The 21,664-nt window shown below is 37.8% G+C and overlaps 1 protein-coding gene across 3 annotated transcripts in view; it reads right to left on the bottom strand.

Annotated features, from left to right (window-relative positions):
- Window positions 1-5,397: 5,397 nt before the first annotated feature.
- The window catches only part of LOC149814172 (stomatal closure-related actin-binding protein 1-like), a 36,141-nt gene continuing 19,874 nt past the window's right edge, over window positions 5,398-21,664 (bottom strand). For all 3 annotated transcript variants that reach the window (XM_089990220.1, XM_089990222.1, XM_089990221.1), the window contains 6 exons: window positions 19,723-19,903; window positions 15,668-15,784; window positions 9,966-10,024; window positions 9,393-9,527; window positions 6,075-6,224; window positions 5,398-5,808 (listed from right to left, as the gene is read on the bottom strand). In XM_089990220.1, coding sequence (XP_089846346.1) covers window positions 5,764-5,808; window positions 6,075-6,224; window positions 9,393-9,527; window positions 9,966-10,024; window positions 15,668-15,784; window positions 19,723-19,903 — 687 coding nt within the window. In that variant the 3' untranslated portion in view covers window positions 5,398-5,763. The remainder of the gene's footprint in view (window positions 5,809-6,074; window positions 6,225-9,392; window positions 9,528-9,965; window positions 10,025-15,667; window positions 15,785-19,722; window positions 19,904-21,664) is intronic.

The following is a 21,664-nucleotide window of genomic DNA, read 5'->3' as shown; positions in this document are numbered from 1 at the left end:
AAAAGAAAATAGTAGTAGAAAAAAATACAGAGTAACAGAGTGAGAGAGAGGGGTTGTGTACGTTGGTTGTGAATGTGCACAGTGAGTGAATGCACACAGTGGAAAGAAACAAGTAGAAGACGGTGACATTTGAGAATCGGAGGGCATTTGGACTATGGATTTGTCGTTCTCTCCAAGTGAGGGCACACATCCGTTGAGCAAAACGAGCATCAACGATCGGGGTTTTTCCATTTTTGTTTCATCAAAAAGGTATGTAGCAGAACCTTCAAACTACCTATGAGACACTTGCTCCACCACAGTTGGTTGTGGTACCTAAACCACCAACCCTAACATGTCCTCTTTGTTGTAGTCACATGCAACTGCAGCTCCTCACAGTATTTCTTCACCATTACCAGCATCATCGAACTCCCCAACGTCTTTTATGTTGCCATCACTTGCAGCTTCTCAAAGAAGTTCTTCACCATTACCTACAATTTCCTTTCAATTGCCTCAACCTCCACCACCACCTCCACCAGATCTTTGTTTCCATCTTATGATTACTGGATCACAGGACGAGACTAGAATTATTAAAATCTTTTTTGCTATGCTTTATCAGTTGCTCTTCTCACCTAGTTTACTCAAGATCATGTGCCCAAAACGTTTCATCAAGCTAATCAACATTTACACTAGCGTGATGCTATGTCCAAAGATTTTTAGGACTTGATAAAAAATCACACTTGTACTCTAGAACCTCCTCACTCTCATCAAAATGTTGTTGGGTCTAAATGGGTGTAACGGCGTGCTGATGGAACTCTTGAACGGTATAAGCCATGCCAAGTGGTGAAAGGACATGATCAAGAGGAAGGTGTTACTATTTTGAAACCTTCAGTTTTGTGGTTAAACCAACTACTATTCACATTATTCTCACTATTGTTGTTAGTTATCAATGGCTTGTTAAACAACTTGATGTGCAAAACACCTTTTTGCATAGAGATTTGCATGAAATGGTTTATATGAAATAACCACAGACGTTTGAAGACCCCAACCATCCCACTTATGTTTGTCGTCTAAATAAAGCTCTTTATGGCCTCAAGCAGCCCCCAAAGTAGGGTTCAAACGGCTCATCATTATTTTACTTAACTTGGGATTTGTTGGTTCTCACATAGACACGTCACTTTTTATTCTCAAGAAAGGGTCCTTTTTTTCATTCTCATTTATGTAGATGACATCTTTATTACTGGCAATTCTTCTCGATACCTTAATGAATTAGTTTATCATCTTAGGATCGTCTTTGCAGTGAAAGATCTCGGCTCATTGAATTTTTTTCTTAGTCTGGAAGATGTTTGGACTTCAGCCGATCTGCATCTATCACAAAAGAAGTATGCTTTAGATCTCCTTCATGGTACATATATGGTTGGAGCTAAACCTGTGTGCACCTCTTTACCTTTACCTCTAGCTCCGCCACTTTCTGCTAACACTGGGACTCCTTATCATAATCCACCACAATACCTCCGTATGGTTGGAGCCTTACAATATCTGACTCTTACTCATCCGAACCTTGCATATGTTGTCAACAAAGTTGGCCAATTTATGCATCGATTGAACACTAGTCAGTTGTCAAGAGAATTCTTTGCTACGTGAAGCATACCATTCATTATGACATCCTTGTTCAACCAAGCAATAGTCTCATTCTCTCTGCCTTTTTTTATGTTGATTGGGCCGGATGCCCTGACGCTTGCATATCGCTCTTTCTTGGTCTGAATATTGTCTAATGGAGCTCCAAAAAGCAACAAACAGTTGCCCGATCAAATTTTGAAGCCGAGTATATATCTGTTGCTGACATTGTTGCCAAACTTATTTGGGTTTAGTTTTTGCTAAAAGAGCTTGGCATTCATCAAGCCTCTCCTTCCGTCCTCTGGTGTAATAATGTTAGCGCTATATATATATATATATATATATATATATATATATATATATATATGGCGGCTCATCCCATGTTTCACCAAAAGAGTAAGCATGTGAAAATCAATGTCCATTTTGTATGTGATCGAATTGCCAAAAATCAACTTGTGAAGCACACTCCCTCTCGACCAGCTTGCAGATATACCTACTAAACAGTTGCCTATGGTTCAGTTTGAACTTCTTTCCAAACTAAACGTCTCTCCCAACCCATTCAGTTTGCGGGGGATTTTAGAGATAATCGTGATCCAGCCTTAACAGTTTTCACAAGAAATCGATATGGCCAACTTACTTGTGAGGTTCGGGATAAGAAAGAAGATCTACAAGATAAGGAAAATAAGAGTATGCAAAAAGGCAACAATCCTAGCCAGTGTAACAGAAAGATGATATCTTTCTTAATGTTCACATGATTTTGTGAGACTATTGTGGAAATGCAGAAAAAAGGTGTCCTCTATCTTGTAAGATGATATAAAAGCATAGTGGGTGACTCACAGTGATTTTAGAGTGGTGTGAGGTATCATGGACGTAGGTGGTCTCCCACCGAACCACGTTAACGTGTGGTGTGCCTTTCTTCTGCATTTTGTGGTTTGCATGCTCTTTCAGTATGAACCAGTACAGGAGTAAATTGATGTTTGCGCAGCATTATGGAACCAGGGGCGGAGCCACATGGTGGGTAGGGTGTGCATGTGCCCGCCCTGACCCAGAAAAATGCTCAAACAGTCCAGGTCAGGGTAGGCACTACCCACCTATGCTCTGGGTCAGGGTGGGCACCACTCATGCATGATCCAAATGGGTCAGTGCATAGTTGGCAAACTCATCTGAGTCAAACCCAAATGGGTCATTGCCCTGGGTCGGGGTGGGCACCACTCGTGCTCGACCCAAATAGGATTTTAAGGTTTTTTATAAAAAAAAATTAATTAGCAATTAGGCATGTAATGATTGCTTGATTTTAGTTAGAATATTAGTTTTTTTTTCAATGAACATAAATCCATGAAATTTTTAGAGATTATTGTTTAGAATTTTTTTCAAATGATGCAAAGGCTTATTTACATTTTTTTTGTTTTTTGTGTTATATATATATATATATCATTAACTAAGATTCTATTAATGAATGCCTGATTTTGGTTATTACTTATTAAACCCCTAAATCTTTGATTTTTTTTTAGAATTTAAGTTTTTTATTTGGTTTCTTAAATGCCATGAATATTTAATTCAGTATTTTTGTCTTTTTTATTTCAAACACATTAAACATGATTTCTTAGAATTTTAAGGGTTTTATGTTTCATTTTCAATCAACATATCTATGAATCATGTTAGAATTCAGGGTTTTGATTTGTTTTTTTACTGTACATTTGTGCCCACTCTGGTTTAGATTCCTGGCACCGCCCCTGTCTGGTACTTATCTTTCCCTTTCATTCTTTCACTTTCAGTCTGGTCAGGTTAAACCCTTACGAATGTCTATCTTGGTCTTCTTTCGTCATTCCTTGTGTTTGAAGACTGTTTGAATTAAGCACATCAAATGCATCATACATGGTTGCAGCTGAGTCTTTGACTGCAAAATAATCCTTATTCTTAAGAATCTCATTCACCCAACCCAAGACTTGGAGTCTTGGACTCGACTTATGGATTGTGCAAGCAAGGCTTACTTGAGTCATATTGGCATGTTGACTACTTGGCTCAGTTTTGATCAACTGCATCTTGTCAGTAATTGATTGTCAAGTCTTCTATGGGCAAAGCGATTGACTTGCCATGCAGCTTCCTGCCTGGGGTTTGAAGTTTGGTGAGGTAACAGTTAAACCATATTGCTTTAAATTTCAGAAGTCATGCGCATGTAATGTGTTTTTTTCCTTCAGTTTGTGGTCGAGGATAAGTGGCTGTTTCATGGCATAAATATTCAGTTTGAGGTTTCGTGAGGTAAGAGACCAACGAAAAATCCTCCCATCTTTGATGACACATTGGTAGGTCTCTGGTTGGTAAAAAAAAACTTGAGTTCTTTCTGCTCAATACGGAATACACCCTACCTTGAGGCAAAGCCCGCTAAACATGTATGCACGAACCGAATGCAAATCTTATATTCGATATTCAAAAAAGAATCAACAAGGCAAGACACTAAGAAGCAACCTTAAAGAGGATGATATTATCTCTGAATGAAAAATAAAAAATACAAAATTTAGATTCTGAAGTACGAAGATACACTATTCAAAATGCCAAAACACTAATGAGCTTACTTGCCCTAAAATGATATAACAGAATTTTTTCGAAGATTTTTAACCAAGAAAATCGTTGTTATAGATTTTTCTCAAAAAAGATCAGATAAAGTTTGAGATGTCATCTTTCAAAAAAACTAATTTTGTTAAGATCTAAAAGCCGAGCTAAATAGAAAGACCTCACTAAATAGAAACTGTTCTAATGCATCACCGGCCACAAAATGGGACACAAACTTTTTAAGGTGATTTAGACCCAGAAATTATCGGAACGCAAAGATAACCTTTCGAGAATATAAACTGTCAAGAATTTTCTATATCAAAACAAGAATAGAACCTTTTCAAAAAAAATTGAAGTAAAAATATGTAACTTCAGAAAAAACGCCCAAAATGTGAAATAAAGTTGAGAATCTTATCTTTCTAAGGCAAGAAAAATCGCTCTATTTCGATATTCGAGATAGAGACTTTGAAAGACAGGTTGTTAAGAAAAAAATACACGACCAAACGGTAAAAAGGTTTTACTGATTTGATAGCATTGACATGCATGGTTTGTCACAATATTGACAATCGATACTTCCTCAATCAGATTGATCTGAACCTTGAGATCTGCCCCTATACTTGCCTCTTCCTCTTTGCTGTCTTGAATTTGTATTGTTTCGCTGTATCATACATTTGACATTGGGTAAAATTTGCTAACGAACTATCATTATTGCTGAGCCTGATTTCCTCATCATCAACTGTGATTCTTGCATTATTAGCATGTCATAAAATTGTTCCAACGTGAGAGTCATTACCATGAAAGAGCATGCAAACCACAGAAAACAAAAGAAAGACACCATAAGTTAACGTGGTTCTGTGGGACACCACCTAGGTCCACTATATCTCCCAGCACTCTAAAATCACTGAGTTACCTACTCTGTTTTTATATCTAACACGATAGTGGAGACATTTTTTCTACATTTTCACAAGTCTTAAAATCGTGTAAACATTAGGAAAGATATTAACATTAGGATTTATGTTAGTCTTTTTGTGTACTCTTATTTTCCTTATCTTGTACATCTTCTTTCTTGTCCGGAATCTCACAGGTAAGTTGGTTATATTGATTTCTTGTGGAAACTGTAAAGGCTGGATCACGATTATCTCTACCACATACAACCAAAGAGGAAAACTGTCCCAGCCAGCCCCTGTTAGAAGCATTGATAACCTGTGTGTGTGTGTGTGTGTGCATCTCTAAAATGGATTGCTAATTTATATCTTGTCAAAACTGTGCTCAAATTTCCATTAAGTAGAATAACAGTAAACAATACATGGGCTATACCTACAATCAAGCACACTTCAATCACTCAGTCAAAGCCTCAATACATTGTTCAAATTTCCATACACAAAAGTGGACATGGTTTGAAACAACCAACCCACAGCTATATATTAAATTTTGTTTTTTATCACAAAAAGGCAAATAAAAAGGATGCCTTGATGTTAGCGAGGCAACTGGATTTCAGGAAGCTTCTACAACAACTGCAACATTACCGCCATGACCTCTTGGCAGCTCTAGCAGAGCAGGACTCCTACAGTGCATGATCTGTGGGTACTTACAACATTACAATTACAGAAGACATGCTGGTCACGTCCCTCGAGGTTCTCGGTCCCCAGGCCCAGCAAGCGTAATCTGCCATGAGGTAATTGTATCAAATATACTGAAATGGAAGTAAAAACAGAAAAGATTATGAAGATCTAAGGTTTGACACTAAGGTCCAATTCCAATCTCACAGAGAACAGCTATTAGGTTCATCAGCAACTCAATGTAATACAAATTGAGTAGGCTAGACAGCCAACGTTGAGAAACTCCAGCAAATCACGATCTATATCAACTACTGCCTCATGACAAGGGTGTGCCAAAGTCAACTAACCCATTAAAGACAATGAAATACTTACATTACAATCGAAGGCAAATCGCCTGGCAAGCATGATTGCTGCATTCCTTTCCCGTGCCGACTCAAATGCTAGTGTAAAGAAAAGCCCTTTCTTCACTTGCCAAAACAAAGTCTGAGCTGCAGCATTGCCACCACCTCTAACTCCACATATCTATGAACCATAAAAGGTGGAAATTTGGTAAAGATAATATTATGTTTTTCCTTGTATGAAAGGCACACACACATTCACGCACACACACACACACAGAGTTCTCGTCAAAATAAAAATCTGCATAACTCAGTCCTAAACTGTCAAAACAGGCACCAAATATAGCGAACTTTTGATGCAGGGATTAATTTGGGATCTTGAACGATCCATGCTATAAACTATGATATATGATATGCTAGTCTAACTTATGCCAGCATTTTAGTCAGGGATCAAAGCGGGATCATTACAATAGAAGGCAAATTGCCTGGAAAGCATGATTGCTGCATTCCTTTTTTGTACTGACTCAAATGCTAGTGTAAAGGAAAGCCCTTTCTTCGCTTGCCAAAACAAAGTATGAGCTGCAGCGTTGTCACCACCTCTAACTCCACATATCTATGAACCATAAAAAGTGGAACTTTTATAAACATAATATTATGTTTTTCCTTGTTTAAAACACACACATGGAGTTACTTTCATTGTCCAAATAAAAGATCTGCATAACTCAGCCCTAAACTGTCAAAACAGGCACCAAATATAGTGAAATTTTGATGCAGGGATCAAAGCGGGATCTTAAACGATCCACACTACAAACTATGATCTTCAGTATGCTACTCAAACTTAAATTACAATTTATTGAAAATCAAAAGAGAGACAAAAAATAAATAACTAGATATATAATTCAAGAATAGAGAGTGGGTGCTTAATGATAGGGGTTTAATGCTAGTGCTTAATGGGTTTTTCAGGGTTTTTTCATTTTATTTTTAAATTCTGACCGTACAGATGTGATCTGTGTACTTGAATTTATAGGGATCAGCTCTTGAAGTGTTCGATTCCGACACATGGCTGGGTTTTTATAAGGTTCGAAAAACCAACGGTCCAAAATCTTGGTACATTTTTTAAGCTCTAAATATCAAATTTTCCATCGCACACACATGATCCAGCTGTGGATTCTTCGTAAATCAACCATGCCCAACACATTTATGGGGTAAGAACTGCAGAAAAAACAGCGGAAGAGCAGAAAAATGCATTAAGCACCTACACTCTACTCTATAATTCAATTCAATCTCTCCAAAGTGCTCTCTCCAACCCTCCACTTATAAAGAAAGAACCCTAAAAACACTACCTCTAAATATGGATCATATATAAACACAATATCCAAGTACAATTCCAAATGATCAAAGCACAGAAAATTGAATCCAAAGGATCCCCTGATCTGCATCAATTTTGGATATTCAAATGTATTTCTATGTATTACCTGTCAAAATCTGTCTTGGATTGAGTGCACTGCAGTTTGCTTGAGGAAGAAGAAAGAAAACAGAAGATGGCAGGCAACTCAAGCATCGTGTTCTATCTAGGTCATGTCCCTTTCTTTATATTCATTAGCATTATGTGAGATACTACAAAATTATCCTCTACATGATAAAGAAATACCAGAGTTACCGGAAGCGCCTAGGTAAGTGGGGAAGCGCGCTTCCGAAATGCGCGGGGAAGCGCCATTTTTAAATGGGAAGCGTGCTTCCCTTTAATGGGAAGTGCGCTTCCCATCATGCTTCCCCCTCGCTTCCCCCATTTTTTCAATTTTTTTGTAATTTTTATTTTTTTTTCGCTTCCCCTCGCTTCCTAGGTCGCTTCCGGTTCACTTCCGAGATGATTCCTAATTCACTCCTAAGTGGTCCCACGCTTCCCGCTTCCTAAAATTTTGAAAGTGCCTCGCTTCCCGCTCCCGCTTCCTCAACTAGCAACCATGAGAAATACAACATAAACCTTTAATGTACAAAAGACTTAAATGCCCTTATACAATGACTATTCTAACACGCCCTCTCAAACTGTACATAGGTCTGTCATGACCATGAATAGTCGAGGAACAAAAGGACTCTCAGTATGAGAAGCTTAAGGCACTTGCTCGGCAAGAACATGCCTCTTTTAGACAAAGAGGATGGGAGTATCTGCAAGAACAACTCTAGGTACCTAATGACCCTAAGCTGAGGGAAGAGCTTGTTATATATATACATATATATATATATTAGGGTCATTTTAGTCTTTTCACATGTACAAAATCTATATGTATTTTTTTCCTTAGTATGTTTTTCTTATTTTATTTTTTTATTGTTGTAATTATTCTCAGCCTTAAGCACTTATTGGGAATCCCCCAAAGGAGTCGGACTCTACCCAATGGTTACATTTCTAGTCATTGGGTGGTCCCAACGGCTCCTTTGAGCCTCTTCTTTGTGTATAAATATGGGGTTAGCCCCCATCCATTGCATCACTTATCCAAGGGATTATTCTCCAATAATATTTATTATTTTTATGTGATCTCGGCTTATTCTTGTGTTTTTATGTGTTGACCCATAAGAGGTCATATTCTCTAAGTATTATCTTGCCCATAAGTGGCACACCAAAGCATATACTTCAGTTCGTGACATGGTATCAGAGCTTAATCGTCTCTTTGGTGATATTCATTTTTTTCTCAAGCATATTTGAAGTTGTGTGAAGATTGGGCCTTGCCTTGGGAAGCATGCCTACCAACTTTCTTGAAGATGTGTCATCTTGTAAATGTGTTTCGACATTGGTGCTTCAAAAGGAGTTGAAAGTTGGCTCAAGTATTTATTTTTCTTCCTCTCTTTTCCTCTCTCTTCTTTTTTTGCTTTATATTCTTTGGTTTCATTGCCGTTAAAGAAGTAGTGACGGTAGTCCCAATCAAATTTAATGGAAAAACTATAATTTATGAGTTACCGCCATCAAAAAAAAAATCTTATTGGTAAAGCATTGTGTGAGTATGTTGATGGTTCCGCAATTGAACCACAACTCTCTCACAAAATCCATTAAAGAAAAGGATGGAACCCATAAGGAGGAACAACACAAAAAGGAGCAGGATCAAGCAAACAAGTGACCAAAGTTTGGATTTTTTTGCAATTGGATCGATCAATCATCAAATCTTGATATGGGATGGTTCGCTTTGATGAATCTCTTCGTTTGTATCCATGTGAGATAATGATAAAGACAAGAAAGAGGTAAGACAACCCAAGCAGATCATAATCATGGACTATCCAATGTCAGAATGTTTCTCCACCTTTGCCAAATTGGGATCCTCAAAAAGAATGAAACCATGCATCTTGAGTTTTGAAAAAGCACCTGCATTGAAGCAGAATAAGACCCCTTTGCCTTTGTAGTTCTTCCTTTATAAAGTTTTATTCTCATCTTTCCTATATGAAAGACATGAATTGAATGTGAAGACTGTTCATGCCGATTCATCTGGATGATAACAACCTGCAATGAGACACATTAAAATACAATTAAGAAGAGGATGATCTACATAAACCTGTGTAATACATACAATTAGTACAATGTGAGCATGTACATGCAGAAAATAAAGCAAATATGTGAAACTCATTATTTTAAGAGCTCAGATTTGAAATATAATTGCTATATGTGGCTCTTTTCTGGCCCTCCATGTATGGCTGTGTGCACATGCATGTGTGACACCTACAGTTTCTCAATTGGTTAAGCCACTACTAACACCAGGTTGTAACAGTTATAATTACTCCAAAAGGGCTTCACAGAAATCATCGAATTATGAGTAACAAATCCTTTCCATTTAAAGTTATTCTATGTAATGCCATGTTTGAAATGCATATTCTAAAGGCAGAAAGGATCTATGACTTATTCAAAAAGACGAAGGACAAAATAAAAGATGTCTTGTCATACATTGAATTCTGCTTCAGCTTTTCTTACAAGTGCCTCCACATAGTTTCCCAATCCAGCAGCTGTTACAACAAAAGACCAAACATTTAATGATTATATTTGAAATGGAACAAGAAGTGCACAATCAGAATGCCAACAAAGGGCTAAACAAGTGCACAATCACAATATGGTCTCTAATGGAGAGAATACGATCTCATAAAAGAAATAAAAACACAAACTTTACAAGAACACAATGTAAAAAATAAATGTTCTTTATATTCTCAACAAATATGCTTAAAAAACATTCTTAAGCAATGTACAAGGAGCTCTATTTATAGAGCCGAACATGCAGCAAAAAAGGAGGAGAAGGGAGGCAGTCCAACGGTCAAAAATATGACATTTGGGAGCAGCCCAACCACTAGTTGGACCACTTCCCAACATTCCAAAACAGATTACATAAAAAGAAATAAAAGAAAACTAAAGGACAATACAGTCCCTATTAGACTGTGTTTATTATATGTAAAATGACCAAAATACCCCTGATATATATATATACACACACACAATGTATTTTAACACTCCCTCAAACTTACACTGCGATCACCGAAAGTTTGTTAAGAAGAAACAAAAATTGTAGTAAAGAAAGCATTGGTGAAGATGTCAGCAATCTGAAATTCGGATTGAACATATGGTAAAGTAATTGTCCCCTTTAAGTTTTCTTCTCGAACATAGTGGCAATCGATCTCGATATACTTTGTTCTTTCATGAAATGTGTGATTGTTGGCTATATATGTGGCACTTTTGTTATCGTAGCATAACTTTGAAGGTTCTGAAACATCAACACCCATATCTGAAAGTAAGGATCCCATCTACACAACCACGGTTGTTGTAGCCATTGTCCTATATTCAGCTTTCGTGAAAAATAATGACACTTTATGTTGCTTTTTATATCTCCAAGAAATGAGAGAATCACCTACAAACACAAAAATCTATGGTTGAGTGTTGGTTATTGAGATCTTCTCCCTAATCAGAATCAGTATAAGCAATGAGATTTAATGATGACGAAGAGGATAAGAATAAGCCTTTAGATATAGCCTTCTTGATGTATCAAACTATTCTTAACATGACACTCATGTGAATGTGAAATGATGTAGGCACATGTTAAAACTGACTTTCAGTATGTACTACATGCGCAATATATGGTTTAATAATAGATAAGTACATCAGTGATCTGCTAAGTTGCAAATGAAGAGTTGGATTATCTAGTAAAACTTTGTCTTCAGCTCTTATTTTAGTATTTATTACTTCAAGAGAGTGTCACTTGTGATTCCCGAACGCATAACTATATTAGCTGCAAACTTTATTTGAGACAAAATGTATCGTCTTAGCGAATGTACTACTTCAATACTTAGAAAATATCTCAAAAAACCAAGGTCAGTCATATCAAAAGATTTCTTAAGTATACTTTTAATTTCTTTAATTTTCTTTTGATTATTCTTAATGATGATCATATCATCAACATACAAGAGCAAAATGATAAGCAGAGTACCTGTAGATCTTACAAAAAAGTAATGTCAGTATAACAGGATTTAAATCCAAAATTTATCATAGTTTCACTAAACTAATCACACCAAGTTTTAGGTTTAAGTACATATAAAGCCTTTTGAAGATGAAGAATCATACCATTTTCAATAGTCAGATCAGAGAGATGATCCATGTAAACTTTTTTATTTAAATTTTCATTTAAGAAAGCATTTTTAACATCTAACTGATATATAGGTCATTTCTTAATGGATGCTACTGAAACTACAGTCCTAAATATGCTCATGCGGGCAGTTGGGGCAAAGGTTTTCTCATAATCTATACCATATTACTGGGAATTCTCTTTTGCAACTGATCTTGCTTTATATCTTTCTAGAGATCAATCACTCTTTGTTTTGACCTTAAATACCCACTTACATTATATTGTTATTTTTTCTTAGGAAGATGTTGCACTTCCCAAGTATGGGCCCTATGCAGAGCATCTAATTTTATTTTCATAGCTTCTATCCATTCTTTTATGTCTTTGGTTTTTCTATAGTTGGATGGTTCATGATATGAGTGGATTGCTGAAAGACATACCCTATAGTTTATAGTTTGTAGAGAATGATTCATAAGAGACAATCTATTTGGAGGTCTAGGCATTCGTTCAGATCTTCTAACACTAGATTCTTTTATATTTATTGGTTGACTATACTTTTCAAAAGCACATGGATGCTCCCCATTATCTCGTCTGGAGTATTGTATAAGGTTATGAGTTGGTTCACTTTCTTCACTTGGTTCACGATTTAACTCAACATTATCACTATCTTCATTATCATTTTCAATGTTGGACTTAGGCGATAAGTCAAACAAGAAGGCATATTCAGAATCTTCCTTAGGTTTTTCAAGATCAAATATCTTTTCTTTTTCAAGAAATGTTATATTTTTAGATACATAAAGTTTGTTATTTTTAGAATCATAGCATCTATAGCCTTTTTTTTTCAGCATATTCAAGAATAGCACATTCAATAGCTTTATAAGAAAGTTTGTTGTACTTTTTGAGAAGCACAAAACATTTACATCTGAAAACCCTTAATCTTTTCAAATCGCGTGAAATCTTAAAGAGTTTTTCAATTAGAGATTTGTTTTTTAAAATTTGATAAGGCATTCTATTTATTAAATAAACTGTGGTAAGGGCGACTTCGGCCCAAAACTTCTTTTGAAATAAGTAAAGTCCCAGTAGTTTCAATAATATGATTGTTTCTTTCGAAATTTTCATTTTGTTGGGGGGTCTTCGGACAAGATTTTTTGTACAAAATACTATAGGTCTTTAGTTAGGATTGGAAATCATTTGAAAGAAACTCTTCCCCCGAGTCGAAGCAGAAGATCTTAATATTTGTTTTAAATTGGTTTTTAGCAAGATTATGAAAATTTTTAAAACACGAAAGAACTTCGGATTTGAGTCTAAGTAGATCCAAGTATAACTACTAAAATCATCTATGAATGTAACATAATATGAATAACCACATTTTGACATAACGGGAGCAGGACCTCATACATCCAAATGCACTAATTCAAAATTTTCATTAGTCAAAGAAGTTCTAGATCCAAAAGGTATCATTTGCAGTTTTCCAAGTATATAATCTTCACGTATAAATTCATTCTCCTTAAAAAAAATTCAAAAAAAGAAAAATAGATAGTTTGGATATACTTGGATGCCCTAATCTTTTATGCCAAAGATCCAAATTAATTTATTGGATATGGTTATAAAAAGAATATGTAAGTAGATACAAAAAGTCCATATAGTAAATATCACCTCTTTTATAGCCTTGCCCAATCCGTTTCCTTGACTGGAGATCTTGCACCCAATAAGCCTTAGATAAGAAGAATACTTTACACCCATAATTGAAATTTTGAGAAACTGAAAAAAGGTTTAAATAAAGTTTTGGAATAACCCTAATATTTGGAACAATGAATTTTTTAAAATCACTATTAAGATTTCCTATACTTTTAACCTTTAAAGAAGTATCATCGGTGGTTGACACACATGAAAAATATGAATTAGTGCAATCGAATAATAGGGACTCATTATGAGTTATATGAAAAGAAGCTCCCAAATCCAAAATTCAAAAGAACTTACCCGAATGAGAAGAAGAAGAGACGATGGCACCGGATGTAGAGGAAGTGGCTTTTAGTATTTGTGAAATAGCTTCCGCAATTTGAGCAATTGTCAAATCATTAAAGTTGTTCTCTTTCTTTGATTCTTGAGGCTCTTCACTTACCACAGCCACCTTTTTGAGTTTGGGACAATCCGGTCTTATATATCCAAGTTCTTTACAATTGTGACAAGTAATTTTACCGCCCTTATATCATCCCCCATTATGTCCTCTATTATATTCTTCTCCATTGAATTTTTTCTCAAAGTGAGAAGGTTTATAAGTTTTTACAAAAATTCTGAGTCTTAAGACGACAAGCACCTCATCACTAGACTTGTGCATTCCAAGTTTAGTTTCTCTTGACGTATTTGAGCAAGAGCATAACTTATAGCAGAAGTCGAGGTCCTAATGAAGTAAAAATGACCCAACTTGCTCAAATTCTGGTCGAAGACCATATAGGAAAGAGAAAAGATTTTCATTTTCAACTTGTTTTCTCATCTCAATAGTCGAACCTTCCCATTTTGGTTCCAACATAGCCAATTTATCCTAAATAGGAAATAGACAATAAAAATCTCTTACACTCTTATCTCCTTGTTTGGTAATATGTACCTTATGTATGAGATAATATAGTCTAGCCAAATCTTTTTGGATGAATGTGCACTTTAAGAAGATACATGCATCATATGCTTTTTTGAACTTGATGATGTTAGTTTCAATCTTGAATTCCATGGTATTCAAAAACCATGAGTATTTGAGCGTTGTTAGCCTCTCAATCCTCCATTTTGTCTTGATATTCTTGCAAAGCCTTCTCATTTTCTTCTTCGAAGAGGATTTTTATTTGATCTCTTTTCTTATCGTTAGCTTTAGTTAGGGTTCATTAGTAGTTCCACTAACAAAACCCCAAAGCTTTTTCCCCTTGATATGGTTTTTCATTGTGATATTCCACATCAAGTAGTTGCTTTTGTTAAGCTTGTAGGAGATAACGGAGGCGGATTCTCTTTCACATGTTGAAGAAATTGGCTTGTGGTTGAAGAACAAAGCTTGAAGACCACCACCACAAAGAGAGCACACCCAAGACAATTTTCAACACTACAAGAGCACAAGGCTCTGATACCATGAAATGGAACAAGAAGTGCACAATCACAATGCCAACAAAGGGCTACACAAGTGCACAATCACAATATGGTCTCTAATGGACCGAATACAAGCTCATAAAAGAGATAAAAGCATAAACTTCACAAGAACACAATGTAAAAAATAAATGTTATTTATATTCTCAACAAATACGCTTTGAAAGCATTCTTAAGCAATATACAAGGAGCTCTATTTATAGAGCTGAACATGCAGCCAAAAAGGAGAAGGGAGGCAATTGGACTGCCTCCAGCGGTCAGAAATATGACCGTTGGGAAGCAGTCCAACGATTACATTAAAAAAATAAAAGAAAATTAAAGGACAATACAGTTCCTATTGGACTGTATTTATTACAACATAAATAACCAAAATACCCCTGATATATGTATATTGTATAAATATATGTATATCAGGTATACATATGTATATATATACACAATGATTTTAACAATTTCCACTATGAAAATGCTAATAGGAACCTACCTATTACATCTGAATTACATAGTTCAAAGAAACCATATTAATAACACTAAGGCTGTATTTGATTACCTCGGATCTCTAAGAACTCCTTGCGAACGGAGGACCTCAAAACCGGGGCTTTGAGATCCCCAATTTAGGCCAAAAGACCCCAAAACCCTCAGATTTCAAATCTGATGGGAGTTTGGACTAGAGATCCAGGATCTCTAGTTAGAAAACCTCGGATCTAAGATATGAAGTAATCAAACACTCCCCAAGTAAAAACCCAGAAGGATTCAGTCATATTCCTCAGCTATACAACACGATATATGGGATGTAGATCAACATGAGTATCTTCATATAACGTGAATAATGTGGTTAACCTATAAACATCAATAACCTGTGGTTGAATTGAAATATTGTCAATGATGTAAATGGATATACAAGAATTCAGATACAGACCAGGATCTATAGTGCCAATAGTTGTTACTGCAACTCTTTCGCCTGGCAAAACAATTTCTGCTTGCAAGTACCGCCCAACATCAAAAGGCTCCGGAGCGTAGACAGATTTTGTAGCACCTACATTTGTTGGAAGCATGAAATTAATCTGAAACACTATGTGTGTGCATGTGTGTGTACATGTGCCAAATAGCAAAACAACCAATTCAAAACTATATAGATTTCATTACCAATCAGAGAGCAGGTTCAGTAATTTTCCAAAAACAATTAGCCATTTGACATTTTCAAGCTTGCATGACAAAATAATCATGTTCATCTCAAAGCTCTGAAGTTTGTTATAACTATCATAAAACAAGATCAAAGAAAGATAAAATTAATAGTCCCATTGATTCTCTAATGTTTGAAACAAATATTTTGTCGATCTGACGGTACAGATGTGACAGTCTTTTTTAGTGGAGAACATTGATTAAATTAAGAGAATTTTTTTGTGTACAAGTGTTTTTGATGCAGCGGAGGGGAAATCCGAGGTCAACCTTCACGTAATGTGGAAGACACGGAATCGGATCAATCAATCCGAACGATATTTTATTATGAGATCGGTAAGGGAGCACAATGACTATGACAGGTACTAGGGAAAAACGAAGCTTGCTGCTGGAATGAAAAAAATGACAGGAAAAGCAAAGTGAAGACAAGAGGAAAGAACAAAAATAACTGCAGAAAAAAACAAATTCGCAAACATCAGCACTACCGTAACCACTGGCAACAAAACAAAAGAACATAAATGCAGATATCCAAAAGGGCTGCAAAGCAACTGACGTGAAACTGAAACAAGCAATGGGAATAATAAACAATAGGAAAGAAAAAAAGAAACAATGACAAAAAAGAATGGCTGTTGCTGACAGAACATAAAAAAACTCTCAATAAAAATGTTCTCCCCTCCACGCAACCCTAGAGTGGCCTATTTAAAGGCTGCAGCTGGATCCGGGTCTCGGGTCCGACCTTGGACCCGAGACGACTCCTGTTTGCCGCTGGATCTGGGACGTCCGTGCTCTGCATCATTCTCCCCTGGTTAGGAAGAAGTCGGCTCTGACGACTTGTTGTCTCTTCAGTAAGCATATAAATCAGACGCATTGAAGATAGGCAACGTGTATCGATATTCCTGGACATCTCCAAATCAAAGCCTGTAGATTGGTTTTGAAGCTGACCATCTATACCATCTGCTATTGCACCCCATGGAAGCACAAGCTGAATTTCTGTCCCTCCAGCACGCGGTCTCAAGGGTTTGGCTCGAATCCCAACAATACAAGTCTGCTTACCAAAAACTGGACCACCTTCTGAAAACTTCACTATATCTGCCACGGATGCATAGTGGCTCTGCTCACCGTCCATAGAGAAATCCCCGTTCAGGATCTTGTTCCCAAAAACTTTGTAGGCTATTGTGGTATACCAGCGACCTGGTGCATCATGATCAATTCTAGAACCCATGTTGTCATACAACCATGCCTTGATCTTTCCATCAAGAGCAGTGGACAAGGTAAACTGAACATTGTCCTTATCATGAGGACATACTGAATAGATAGAAGCTTCAGGACCCTCAAATGTAAATTGTTTAGCACCAATAGTTGCTTCCCCCACCTTGATAATCTTGTCATCCCCACAGGTAATTATACTGAGTTGTTTGTTAGGGTGAGCAAAAGCAATGTCATTAGCACCTCCAACATGAGCGTCAATCTCCAAGTGATGATGTGTCGGACAACTCGGACCGACTACAGAGGTTCCATCGCCGATCGTCGCCTTCGGGAGGCGGCCATCCTCAGTGAGATTCGGTGTCGAAAATGGAGGCTGACCAGCCGGCACGAAGACTGTTGGTCTTGGAAGGATAGGTGGTGAGCACCCCTCTGCAGGCTCACTTTGACGCCATCCAGTTCCATGGCGGGTCAGTGGAAGGTTGGCCGGACTGGATCGGCTGCTCTTACATCCGCGAGACCAACAGTATCAACGCCTAATCCACCACTCGTGTTCAGCATGGACGTTGTGTGCGTCTCCCTGGACGACTCGATGGTCTCGAGCCGTTCTTCGCATGCATCCATACGCTTCGACAGACCGGCTACCTCCTTGTCTAGGAGTAGCAGATCTTCCTGGATCTTTGTCAACATGTCTATCAGACGCATCATCGGATCTTCATTGTCGATCGTCTCTCGCGCCTTTCCACTAGTAGGACCGTCCCTCGCTTCTTGCGACATGTCGGGCTCTGATACCATTTTGATACACTGATGGGGCTGACGTTGATGCTACTCGATTAGCACACAACCCACATTAATGGGTGCCGATGTGCTGCAGTGAGGAGATCGGACTACACGTGACACAACGAAGGTTGCTGGTAACGAGGGGGTTGCTCTTCCTGTGCACAAGTGTGCAACCACAGTAACTCAATGGCAGATGTGGAAGGCACGGAATCGGATCAATCAATCCGAACGATATTTTATTATGAGATCGGTAAGGGAGCACAATGACTATGACAGGTACTAGGGAAAAACGAAGATTGCTGCTGGAATGAAAAAAATGACAGGAAAAGCAAAGTGAAGACAAGAGGAAAGAACAAAAATAACTGCAGAAAAAAACAAATTCGCAAAGATCAGCACTACTATAACCACTGGCAACAAAACAAAAGAACATAAATGCAGATATCCAAAAGGGCTGCAAAACAACTGACGTGAAACTGAAACAAGCAATGGGAATAATAAACAATAGGAAAGAAAAAAAGAAGCAATGACAAAAAAGAATGGCTGCTGCTGACAGAACATAAAAAAACTCTCAATAAAAATGTTCTCCCCTCCACGCAACCCTAGAGTGGTCTATTTAAAGGCTGCAGTTGGATCCGGGTCTTGGGTCCGACCTTGGACCCGAGACGACTCCTGTTTGCCGCTGGATCTGGGACGTCTGTGCTCTGCATCAGTTTTCAATGAATCTAAGAATCGATGTCCCACTAGGTACAAAACTTTATAACAATAAATCAATTTGTACATCAAAACAATTAGATCCATAGTATATATTTTACAACCAAACCATGGAAAACAAATATACAGGGTCTGGTAGAATAAATAATATCTGCACCTGACTTTTTACCACACAATACATGTCCTCAAGGGTAACAAGAACAAATTATCTAACTGCCGTTGAGGCCAGAATATGAATACAAGAACACCACACATACAGAATGTTAGTTTCATCCCCTTACAAGTTATAATGTTTAATGTTAATAATCTAGATATTTAGAGCACCGCATCTCTTTTAGAGTATAGAGATAAGCAGAGCCAGGAGCCAATCAGTGCATTCCTCAATGAGGCTGCATATGAGCAGAGTTTAGGGATTGAGTGGCTTTAGGTTCAGCAATTATGTACTTTTCTAGTTTCTACCAGCTGTGAATCTTCCCAAAAGATTCACCTCCCAAATGTTAATATTGCTATAGCCATTTCGTTTATTGCTTACACATATTATGTCCTCGAACAAAATCAATTTTAGATAAATCAAAAGGCAAAGTAGTCCTTATGTCATCAAAATGCCATACACATAGGTTATTTGGATCAGATTCTATTTTAAACATTGCATTTTTACAGGGCTGACTTCCACAGACATTCTCATAATCCATTAATCTAGCAACCAATAAATATTCTCTAAAAAATTCTCTAATGATATGTAACATGATGCTTGAGATTGAAAGTAATTTGCAGCCATAAGAAAGGACATGAATGAGTGTATGTGTGTACCTATGAGACAAATATTGTTCTCAGGAAAATGTTAAAAGCAAACATCGTGGATGATTTACAGGAACACTGTATTTCAAGGGAAATTTCATGGTTTTTTATGATAAATAAGAAAAAGGTAATTTTCATCATACCAATTAATAATTTCACTAATTATGATAAATTCAAAACCAATGATTTTCTGAAAATTACAAGGACAACATTAGGATATTATTGTCGTAAAAAATCTTGATGAAAAAATTATACTATTTTTCAAAACTTTTCAAGTAAGCAAGCAGAAATGAAATTCCACACCTGAAATCATTTCTTTTTTACTATCTTCAGCTGAAACCTGATACCATTGAACATCACATTCCGATGGATCCGGAGCACTGTCCACAAGACGCATAATCCACAAACATGAACCTAAAGATTCAGAACCATCTAACTCATATAAATGAGATTTGTGCTCCCCAAGTCTTTTGCTCACTGCTAACTGCAAAAGATAACATCAGAAAGAGTGAAAATCAATCACATAAGATTTTTACGTAATCCTATACAGGGAAAAAATGATTGCTTACAACTTATTTTCTGATTAAGATCACAGCCTACTATTCACAAATGACAATGGCAATAATAGAAGGATGAAAATAATTGAGTAATAATATTAATAACAACAGATCTACATAGAGAAGTATTGAAATTATCAAATGCAAGAGATAAAGGGACTCCTAACATTGTGAATCAGGACAGAAATCAGTTGTATCTGAGGAGGATATCAAGGATAATAAGGAACACTGCACCCATGCAACTAACATTTATCCAGTGGCGAGGGGCCTGGTCCATTAATCTTATTTATAATAAGACACTAAAAAAGGTAAATAAAAATGTACAAATAACAAAACAATAACACAAAACTTGCCACAAGAAAATAACTTAGAATCCAATAATCAATATAAAACATAGGTAAATACCAAACTGCCCCTCCCCTCCCCACCACAGCAGAATTACCATACTGGTCCTGATGTGATAAAGAGCAGGTCCGGAACGTCCCAGACCCAACAACAGCATGAAGACGATCTGGGTCCCAGACTGGACCCAATACCCAGATCCACCAGCAGCCATAAAAATCCTCCTAGGGTTGTGTGAGGGGGGGTGGATTTTGGATTCTGAAAAGTTTTCTTTGCAACTTGCTTCAGTCGCACGTTCAGTACTGCATTTTTTTTTCTTTTCATTTCTTCTTTATGCTTCCTTTTGTTTTGTTTTGTTTTGTTTTGTTTTGTTTTTTTTATTCAGCTTCCCAACCACTCTGCTTTATTTTTCTATTAGTCATCCTTTCTTTACTGTAAGCATTGCCCATTATTATAATAAACTGATGCTCGGATCCATTGATCCGAGCCTATGATTTCCAGCTGCCTTGGGTTATCGCATGTTGCGCAGTCGTGCGTTGAAGGGAGCAGCAACCTCAACCCCATCACGAGGCAGCGTCGTTTCCCTTCCTGAATCCTCGACCTTCAACATCTGCACCCTCACGCGACAGTTGTGATCTCCTCACTGCATCAAAATGGTATCAAAGCCCAGCCCCTCCTCCTTGGTCAACGGCACGGCGCAAAAAGCGAGGGACGATCCTACGAACAGGGAGGCGTGAGAGGATACCGGCAACGAGGATCCAATGATGCGGATGCTAGACATGATGACGAAGATGCAAGAAGATCTGCTATGCCTAAACAAGGATGTAGCCGGCCTATCGAAACGATTGGATGGACTCGAAGATCGGCTCGTGGTCCTCGAGTCGTCGGTGGAGACGCACGCAACGTCCAGGCTGAAAACGAGTGGTGCATTGGGCGTCGATGTTGTTGGTCTCGCGGGTACAATGGCGATCGAACCAGCCCAATTGAACCGCCAGTCTGCCGTGCAACAGGAGGGCTCCGGGGAGGATCTGCGCCGAGATGCCAGTTGCGTGACGCTCCAGCGGAGGGTAACATTTCTAAACCCTGGCGTGACTGCCACTCGGGTGATCGGAGCCCTCCAGCCGACCCAGGGGCTCATTGAAAGGCCTCCCAACGTCGGCCTATGTGCGCAGTCCTGGCACCGACCCACGGCAAAGGGGCTGCAGGCCAGACATGGTCTGCAGAGCCCGAGCGTGACGCAGGGCCAGGCTGCAGGCACGCTAGCGTCAGCCCGGGTCGGGGCTGGCCTATCAACCCTCCCAGCACCTATGCGTGGAGGCTCGGTCGCAACCCACCAGCAAGCCGAA

Source organism: Nuphar pumila, chromosome 15, assembly GCF_984573655.1.
Source record: "Nuphar pumila chromosome 15, dmNupPumi1.hap1.1, whole genome shotgun sequence".
Lineage (NCBI taxonomy): Eukaryota > Viridiplantae > Streptophyta > Magnoliopsida > Nymphaeales > Nymphaeaceae > Nuphar > Nuphar pumila.
Note: the sequence above shows the minus strand (reverse complement) of the source record. Positions and strands in the feature narration are given on the sequence as shown.